This window comes from Nannobrachium achirus (genome assembly GCF_963921795.1).
Source record: "Nannobrachium achirus genome assembly, chromosome: 3".
Lineage (NCBI taxonomy): Eukaryota > Metazoa > Chordata > Actinopteri > Myctophiformes > Myctophidae > Nannobrachium > Nannobrachium achirus.
In genome coordinates, this window is record NC_137812.1 from 66,096,383 (window position 1) to 66,107,012 (window position 10,630).

General features: G+C 42.8%; 2 protein-coding genes across 2 annotated transcripts in view; one reads left to right on the forward strand and one right to left on the reverse strand.

Moving 5' to 3' along the window:
- shoc2 (SHOC2 leucine rich repeat scaffold protein) overlaps window positions 1-10,630 on the forward strand; it is a 618,526-nt gene that overhangs the window by 425,895 nt on the left and 182,001 nt on the right. The gene's annotated exons all lie outside the window — the stretch shown is intronic.
- caly (calcyon neuron-specific vesicular protein) overlaps window positions 5,917-10,630 on the reverse strand; it is a gene marked incomplete at both ends in the record, with an annotated part of 17,695 nt that continues 12,981 nt past the window's right edge. The window contains one exon of the mRNA XM_080722747.1: window positions 5,917-6,159. Coding sequence (XP_080578873.1) covers window positions 5,917-6,159 — 243 coding nt within the window. The remainder of the gene's footprint in view (window positions 6,160-10,630) is intronic.

Sequence of the window (10,630 nt, forward strand, 5' to 3'; positions counted from 1 at the left end):
TTATATTTGTACAAATCCGATGTAAACTATTAAGGACTCACAAGTTACAAGCTGGGCACAGTGGGCAGGTTATTTGCAGGGAACAAACTGTCTCTGAGGCTGTGGTCACTGCTCACAGGCTAATCAGTCAATACTAGGTACAGCTGGGCAGGCGAGGGGGGGAGGGGACATTTGCTTTCATGTCCAATTGAAACTCATTAACTGGTTGGGGGGGATGGGAAGGCTGTCTACCTGCAGGCAATTTTGGCACTGTATCATGCTAGACAGAATTATAACTATCACATATTTATTTACAAGTATTATTATTATACTCCATTAGTGTTATTAGTAGTACAAGTATTTTTATGTCTCGCAACTGGACATAAAACAGGACAAACTTCACAAAGCGCAACAATACAATGGCAGTACCAGGATTATTGTTTAGAAATCGCTTTTATTTTAATACCGTGAAGCACTAAGCATTGCAGCCTACAAACATCAGTTGACTAGCAGTCACCCACAATAAAATACTTTGAACAGGTTAAACTTGCATAGTGACGCATGCTTTACCTGGGTTATATGATAGCTGTATTTTAATGTCGACATTAAATAACAATCCTAATTGTTTCATTCATACGACCGTTGGCTGGCTGCTGACGGCAGGGAAAGCAAGGACCCGACAGTGATGTCAGTGTCACCACCACAAACACGGAAGTAGCACATAGTCTTTATCATGATCAAACCTGTGAATCAGTGACATCACTTTCGAATCCTGGTATCTTTTGGCGACCGGGAGAAAAGAACCAGGGAGATGCTAAGTAGCTACCCCAACGTTAAAACCTTCTTGCAGCACAGCTAACACGAAGTTTAGTGTCTCTGACACAAAACACGTAGGACTACACTACTGTAAGAGGGTGACTAGCCCACGGCTAATAATAATAATAGAACGTGTGAAGTCAGTGTCTCTCAGTGTCAACCTGTCGCACCTCTTTCAAAGTCGACCCCAAACTCGTTTCCCAACGGGTCTGAGGCCTTAGCTAGATGCAGAATAGACAAAAATAAATCTCAAAATAGTTTGTTCCACGGATTGACCCCTATTGCAAACGCTTTTGTTCCAGGGACCCCCAGAAGCACAGATTTGATTTTAGTCTAATCTGCATCTAGTTTAAGGCAACAGACCCGTTGGGAAACGAGTCTGGGTCAACTTTGAAAGAGGTCGACTTATCTGGCTACCATAATAACAATCTCCCGTAACCCTCTTTTTCCTCATAGGAACAAACCTGTAACCCAAACACAACTCCCTAAATAAAACGAACAGAACAGACATGTAGAATAGTAACCCAGCACTAAACTGTGCCTTATTTATATTTACTGTTGGATGCAGTCTATATTGGTCCATCTTAAATTATGTTAAAAAAAAGTCCCAGTGAGTCTGCTATTAAGCGACCGAGTATTTCCCGGTGAATCTGTGCGCAACGGTGGGGGCTTGGGAGTGTGGGGGACACGAACCACTGACTATTGCTGATGATGGAGAGGTTATATAGCTTAGCTTTTATGTATTATGTTATGTAATGTAATCTTGCCGATTTAGTAAGAGACTCGTCGCCAATTGCAAGATATTTAAAAGTTATTTGGGGCCATGATGATATCCTTTCTTGCCACAACAAGGATTTATATTTTCGCCAGGTTTTAAGGTCTTATTTTAGTTGTTTCTCATAAGCTCGCAACCCTCCTTGCCCATCGGCCCCCACCTTTGCGCACAGATTCACCGGGAAATACTCGGTCGCTGCTATTAAAGCCAAGTAAAACTTTCAACTAACACAGATAATTCTTACCTTAGTTATTTTCTGAGGGGGGGGCGAACAAGGCCTTCGGTAAAACTTCCCAATCACAAAAAAGCCGGCAGGTAAAATGTCTTTAGAGTCAAGTTGTGTCTTCATTCACTTCAGTTGTGTTTGGCAGACAGCGTGGTGCTCTAAACAAGAGAGGCGTGGCTCCGCCTCCTAAGGAGTGTAAGATACACACATTCTGCACTAGCATTGACTCAGCCTCCAGGGGGAGGCAACGAGTCCAAGCCACGCACACTCACACATAATGGGAGATTTGAACATCAATTGTGAAACCCGACCTAAAAATCACACCATAGCACCGTGGGAACATAATAACTTGATTTCAAGGAAAAAAATTGTGGGTTCCAGCGTTTGGGCCTCACAAGTAGAAATGGGCCCCACAGTATGAGTGGGCTAACTCATTTTGGAACCCACAATTGATGGGAGAGCAGTGCACACACACACACACACACACACACACACACACACACACACACACACACACACACACACACGTCAAGTGACACATCCCTAGGCTCAGAGCAATGGTGTGAAAATATGTGCGTGTAAATGAGATGCAGACAGCCTCACAGCGAGAGAGAGAGAGAGAGAGAGAGAGAGAGAGAGAGAGAGAGAGAGAGGGAGAGAGGGAGAGAGGGAGAGAGAGAGAGAGAGAGAGAGAGAGAGAGAGAGAAGGCTGAGAGGATGTGGCTTGGCTTTGAATTGCTCAAGTGAAGTTTTCAAGGCATATATATTTTGAATTCTATGCATACCACTGATCCATGAGCGATAGAAGAGTGAATTCTTCGCCCGCTTAGTTAGAATGAGGGAAAAAGTTTCTTCCGTGGCTCAAAAAGACTTTCAAACAAACTGTAAAACTCATATAGGGTAGAGCAGTGGTTCTCAAAGAGGATTCCAGGAACTCTGAAGGTTCCTTAAAAGGTTCCTTTTTAGGGAGGCCTAAATTGACCCATACAAGTCTGTAACTCTGACAGCATACAAATGGAACCAAAATAACCCTCACGGGTTCATTTGGTTCCATTTGTACACTGTCAGAGTTAAGGGGAGACCTTGAAATGTGAAAGTTTGAGAAACACTAGGGTCTATAGAGCATGCCCCAGCAGTGCCATGGGTGAAGATTTGAATGGCATCTATCGCTGTTTGTCGGGTGGAAACCCTGTATGTCCAAAAACCGTTTGTATTCATCATTAAAACATAAAACGATTTAAAATAGTGAAAATAGCAGATCTGCTGTTTTCACTAGTTTTGAAACTTGGGAGATACGAGGTGTCTGCCGGACAGTGAGGTGAAGTGATGATCTATAGTCATGATTAGGATGACAGACAGACACACTTAAAGCTTTACTTACATTTTTCAAAAATAGCAACAAAGAAAGCAAGATCTACAAGCTCACAACATTGCGACACGTTGTGAGCATGTAGATCAGCTTTTTTAGCAACATCTTTGCAACCCTCTTGTGATGACGAAGTAGCACAAAGTAGGCCACTTTTTTGGAGCCGTGTGCAAAGCACATGAGCTCCCTGTGAGTGGCAATGTGTGTCCTCACCAGAGTCTGTGTCCAGTCAAGAATGAACAGGATCTGCCCATGCGCAATTCTTTGGATGGGATTTATGTCACTTTGAAGTGAGCCGATTTTTTGGATGGGATTTATGTCACTTTGAAGTGAGCCGAATCTCTGGGATCCGTTCTTTTCAAAGAGCCGTTCAAAAGTTATTTATTTTGTAAATACTTTGTAGATTTTGATTATAATTACAAATCACTTCAATCAAAAACATAGACCTGGAACTGCTGAAATTCACGGCTCCACTTCGAACCGAGGTTTGATTTTTGTAGAAATACAAGGTTTCTGCCCGACAGCAACGATATGTCAAATGTTAAATCCAACCTTAAAAAAAAAACTGAATAATTCGTCACTGTCTGGCCAAAACCTTTTAACTCCATTTTTTAGGTTTTAGATTTTTTGGCATAAATCAGGGCTATTGAACACCCTTTACATCTGAGTGTTGGTTAAAATAATATTGAACCAATGGAAAGTAGTAAAAAGTGCTTGGGACAAAACCTCCTAACTCCACACTTTCTTCCAAACCAGCTAACGCCACCCAATTGGCCCTTTCCTTTTTTCATAAATATGTGCTATTTAACACCCTTTACGTCTGTGTGTTGGTTAAAATAATATTGAACCAATGAAAAGTAGTAAAAAGCCCTTCGGTCAAAACCTCCTAACTCCACTTGAGCTAATTTTCCCGAAAACTAATATTTTGGAGTTGGGAGGTTTCGGCCCCACGGCAGAGATATGTAGAATGTAAAATCCAACCGTCAAAACCAGACTATGTTCATGATAATATCATCACAATAAGTACACAGTGTAACAGACAATGAAACAAAACGCTGGCGCTAAAACAGCTCAGCGGTTAAGTCATTTATTTTTGTTCAGTCAATGACATCAGAAGCAGATGGATCTGACATAAACATTTGGCACTCAGAACGGTTGTAACTGTGACCCCGCATTCTTCACAATCAGGATGGAAAATTCTGTTCAAAAAACAAGCAAACTGAGCCCATTAAAAAGAATCGTATCCTTAGCCTTATAGACCGTATAATATAGGGCGATTGGTAAAAAGTTTACACAGATTATGGCACTCTTTAAGAAGACAATGGGGACTTGAAGTCTTTGTTTTGTAGATACCGATACGTTTTCCCCTTGAAATGTAAATGTAGTGGTTCACTATATTTACACATCACACTGTGAAAACAATTTCATCGTTCAACCCCCTCCCAAAAATACAGATAAATAGCCTACTAGATATACTACTAGATATAATACATAAATAAACACCATATGTTTCTAGGTAGTACATGTTTAAGCACTAACTGTACTGCCGTTTAATTAGAGCAGCTACTTCATACCTCTACATAATGACTTTCATGAGAACGCTTTCCTAATGGCAACGGTACACATTATAGCCACAAGAAGAGATTATTAAATCCTTCAGACATTTGACTGCGAATCCTTAAAAGAAAGGAGCATAACAGCATATTTTACACCAGCATTATGGATGTATAACACGAAAAATAAACATCGCTTGTTAACCCAAAAGGCTTTCAAGTTTTATCTTGTCGTAAGTAGGCAATAACATCTAAATGCAACAGTAGTCATCGAGAGCACATTCAGGAAATGATTCCGTTCCGTCCCGTTTTAAATGAAATGAAAAGGCAATCAGGAACCCAGCCAGGCTTGATGAGTAAGAAATGAGCAGAAATATCACTGAATCTCATTTTCTCTTCACACCGTGACTGCCTGTCTCTCTTTTCTCACATTCTCAGAAGGGTACCAACTGCTCACACACACGCACACGCACACACGCACACGCACACGCACACACACACACACACACACACACACACACACACACACACACACACACGCACACACACACGCTTACAGTATACACAAAATGCACCAAGGCAGGTTCTTCGTCGACTCGTGATTCAAGAATACTGTAAAAACCCAGACATTCTCCGACGGTTGACTAACATTCCTGGCTTCTACACCACACCAAGTCAGGCTGCCTCTGTGAGGAATATATTTTCAACCACACGCTCCGTTTACCTGTTTTCGGGCATTTATGGTGACAAGCGGAGTAATCGCGTTTGTTGGATTACTCATCGCTGATTTATGGTCGACGTGTAAATTTACAGTTTAAGTTATGAAAAATGTGTTTCAAGTTACATGCTATCAATGTCGGAGGAACTACCGTATATAAATCATTCTGTGATCCAGGCCCCCACATATTACATCATATCGTCACTGTCCGGCAGAAAACCTCGTATCTCCAAGTTTCAAATGTGTACGTTTAGCCCTGCTTCGCCATGCAAGGCCGTCGCACAAAAGTAGTGAAAACAGCCGATCTACGAGCAGCACACAACGCCTCGCGGTGTGAGGCGTTGTGTGCTTGCAGATCAGCTGTTTTCACTAGTTTAGTTCGTTTTTAAAATGATGAATACAAAACGAACGGTCTTGGGCATACAAGGTTTCCACCCCGACAACGACGATGTATGTACGCAAACGAAATCGATCGAGGTCCGATCATTCCTCTCCCTCCTCCGCCACCCCTCCCGTCTTGGCCTCCTTCAGGCCGTTGATGACTGGCAGCCACGGTAAGGACAGCTCAGGCCTGGTCCTCTTGGCCTGGTTGAGTTGGGCGAGGGTGGCGTAGAGCCCCGCGGTGGTGCCGCCGCCGCCGCGGGCACCGCCCACCTCCGCCTGCTGCTGCTCTGCCTCCTGGTCGGTGTAGTACAGCTCCACGCCTGCGGGGGTGCAGTGCTTCTGCTGTTAACAGTGACACAGGGGGAGAAAACCTTTCTCAGGGTTTTTGTCCCAGGGGGTGAAGTTTTCCTTTAAAACCCATTTAGGCCTGAAAGATTACCTAAAAATGTCTACTAAATCCTAAAGGTTTATGATCAGTGGTGCTCAAACTTTCTAATGTCAAGAACTCCTTGAAAAATATGTATTTGACCGCCGACCGCTCATCTCAAAATATTTTGTTCCAGGGACCTCCCCCCAGAAGCAACGATTTACAAAATGTTGCTAAATTTCAAGATTTAAAAAATAGCAGATCTACAAGCAATAGTTAAAGCATAAAATAATGGTTAAAGTGGTGAAAATCTAACGTAACAAAGATGCATTCCCGGTCTCAATTAAAGAGGGATGGTAAACTAGAATATGTTTCTCAAAGATGTAGAATAGTATGAATAACATAAACATACAAAAACGCATACATTGTTTTAAAGGCTGATACAATATGCATACAGTGTATGACATCGAGGCCATATAAACTACCGGTAAGTGCTTTAAAATGCAAAAATATGGACAAGGAGATCGAATGATGCACAAAATGACCCTGTTCGACACACCAAGTTAAAGGTTCAAGTTCAAGTGCTCAGCTTTTCCGAGGTGGAATGGAAAGTAGAGACACCAACGTGAACAGCATAGAACAGCTCACGTATGTGTGTGTGTGCGTGCGTGCGTGTGTGTGTGCATGCCTACGTGCGTGCAAGTGTGTGTGTTACAGTACCTCCCTCGTTCCATTCTGGTAATTCGGTGTGGTTCAAAATATTAATAATTGTGGGGCAATTATGGTGAATAAGTGGCCTCACATGACGCGCGTCATTAAAGCGAGCGTCATTGATACTTTCTATCCGACAGGGCCTCTACACTTCTGCATTTCACTAAGAAATACAGATGACACTAGGGCAGGGGTCTTCAACAGGGGGTCCAGGACCCCTAGGGGGTCCTCAGAGTTACAACAGGGGGTCCGCCAAATCATTGTCTGATAGAAACAATTTTTCTCCTTTTTTAAATTAACCACTTGAATCCTAGTGTCCATATTCTGAGAACTTTAGCCAAAAATAGCAGATCTACAAGCTCACAACGCCTCGCGGTGTGAGGCGTTGTGAGCTTGTAGATCGACTATTTTTGGCAAAGGTGGTGTTTGGCGTAGAGGGGAAAAACAGCAGACCAAGTACAGAGTGAAAGGTCAAGTTCATTAAGTATTGACGGTTCAAGTGGTTAAATATCTGAAAACACAAATTGACATGAATCCAAAATACACATACATGATCGTGCTGTCAAACAATGAAATTATGAAAAGGTTGTGGGGTTCCCTGCTTCATCTATCTCTCGACTAAGGGGTCGTTGGCCTGAAAACGTCGAAGTCCCCTGCTCCAGGGCATTCCTTTACACAAAACATCACAATCTCCTCAAATCAGAACCATGGGATTTAGATTCCAAATCCGCAAAATGTCCCTTTAATTTATCTCTTGAGAGCGTAAAAATGTAACAACATGGTTATGTTTATTACGCTATCGTGGTTACAAATGGATAAATAAAGAGGGGTTTACTGTGTGGTCCCGTTTCATTGTTGCCAGGGCTGTAGAGAAAGTTATGAATATTTTCATAATGTCCCGCACACAGTGGTTTCCCCACACAGCTCAGTGTTGTAACGTACAGTATGGCTGTGTGCTATTTATACGGGAAGTCATAAAATTAGATTGTGAGACCTTCAAGGCTCCAGAAAAGTCATACCAAAATACTGGTGTTTTTTTTAAAGAGCACACACAGTAAATGTTCTGAGTTTTAATTTAACTCCACAAGAGCAAAAGTTTACCTTTAAGAGTATAGGCAGTGGCACAGAGCACAGTAAAAACGTGATGTTGCTATAACTCTCAGAATGAACCCATTAACACATCTGCTGCCTCTTAATCTGAAGGTTGCTTGGTGCCTCGGCGCCACGTCGTTTCCTCCGTCGGCCGCCGCTATTATTTTGAAGGGCCGGAAGGGGGTTGTTTTTGTTTTTTTGGATTATCACTTGACGGCAACGATTACGTCATCTAGTCACATGACAGTGTGCGACAAGAAGATGAAGATGGCTGCGCCCTGCCTTTTGCCTTGTTTACATTTAGATCTGCTGCAAAATGTCTCAAAATGGCTATTTTGTTTAAATGAAGTTTCTTTATGGGCCCTCGCCATTGACTTAACATTGAGGAGCTTCACTTCGCGTGCACGCCCAACGTGCGTTGTAAACAAATCGCCGACATTACCGATGCGAGCGGGACCGGAGCGACATTAAGTAAGTAATAATATCTTTACTGTATATACAGTAAGATTCACAGTCCCTCACCGTCAACGGCGCCATGGTATTAACCCTTTCAATGACAATCCTCACCGTCAACGGCGGCGAAAAAGTTAAGACAGCATTATTACGCATTCTTTTTTGCTTTAACTATTACAAAATAGCAGATATACAAGCACACAGCGTCTGTGACCGAGTGCCGCACTGCAAGCTTGTAGATCTGCTATTTTTTTTTTATTGTGAAAATGTGCAAGTCTTTGAATATTTTGACCCGATTCTATAATGCCTTCTAAATTCTTCTAAGGTTTTTTGAAAAACCCATGTTTCTATGTCAGTGATGCTCAGACTTTTTCATGTCAAGGACCCTCAAAAATGATATGTATTTGGCCACGGACCCCCATCTCAAAATATCTAGTTCCAGGGACCCCCCAGAAGCAAAATTTGAGTAACAAATGTTCGCTTAAAAATACATATATTCAAAGATTTGCACACATTTCAACGACTTTTCAAAAATAGCAGATCTACAAGCTCACAGCGCGGCACAGCTTTTCAATAGCTAAAGTATAAAATTCCAGGTCTTAATGGTTGAATCAACACTTTGCAGGAGAAGAGTTGAGAATTAAGTCTCAACTAACTCCACATCCGTTCTGCCAACCCTTATGGGTCTGTTTGGTTGCTTTTGCGTGCTCCGAGAGCTAAATGAACACTGAGGACTTTTTACTGTGTTTGGTCCAAATTAGCAGCCGTGCCTTCAGGGGTGTTGCACCAAATTCTGTGCCCTGGGTACAAGGATTCACTCACATTTGGTGCTTTAATTATTGAAAAATAGCAGATATACAAGCTCGCAGCGCGGCACTCGGTGCCGCGCTGTGAGCCTGTATATCTGCTATTTTTCAATAGCTAAAGTATAAAATAATTAAGACCCCTCCACGTTGGGCCCTAGTAACTCCAAGCTTGTACATCTGCTATTTTTAAATAGCTAAAGTATAAAATAATTAAGGCCCCTCCACGTTGGGCCCTAGTAACTCCAAGCTTGTATATCTGCTATTTTTAAATAGCTTAAGTATAAAATAATTAAGGCCCCTCCACCTTGGGCCCTAGTAACTCAGTCCCACTACCCATCCCCCCCCCCCTTGTGACGCCCCTGCGTGCCTCAGGCAGATGCAGACACACCTGACCTCCCCTTTCACGGTGACGAGGCCGGCGACACTCGCCGGTCGCCACTTCATTCTCACCCGTCTTTTCATGTCTCCAACAACACATTAGCGGGAGGAAAAAAAAAATGCTGAGAGTGACTGTAACCGTCAAAAACTTCAAAAGCTTTTATTTTTTTTTTGCCGGAAGGTGCCCCCACCACCATCCCCTCACCTCCCTTCCTCGCCCCCACCCCCTCCGCTAAGCCTTTAATCACAGTTTAGTCACGCTCAGGCCCTAATTAAAGACCCCTCCGATTCACGGGCGGGCATCCCAAAACTCTTGCCTTGACGAGAAAGCGGTCTCTCTCTCTCTCTCTCTCGCTCAACCCTCCCAATCCCCCCATACACCCCTCATTTCTGTTGTTCTACTGTGAGAGACAGGCCCAGGGGTGTCACAAGGGGGGGGGGGGGGGGGGGGGGGGGGGGAGTGGGACTGAGTTACTAGGGCCCAAGGTGGAGGGACCTGTCTTTAGCTACTGAAAAAATAGCAGATCTACAAGCTCACAGCGCGGCACCGAGTGCCGCGCTGCGAGCTTGTAGATCTGCTATTTTTTGAAAAGTCGTGAAAATATGTGCAATCTTTGAATTAGAGCCCGACCGATACCATTTTTTCCGACCGATACCGATATCCGATGTTGGAGAGTGCTAGAGCACCCGTTACCGATACCGATACCGATGTTTTGTAAAAATCTTTTTTTTTATTCATTTAAGATCATTTAATTGACAGCTCGCCCCTCGGATAAATGGTCAGATTATTGCTTTTTTTGTGCTTTTCATGTCAAACTTTAAGTTTGGTCGCAGTTTATCAATTTCTATTGCTTGTTGGATAATAATACTCTTTTAATTTGGGGGTTCTGCCGTGTTTTGTCTCGTTTATGAATTAATATGTGTCCTTTATTCCAAACGTAAAATGCATTGCCAAGCAATTAAACAACACAAGTTCTATAGTCTATAGTCAGACATCTATATTTCT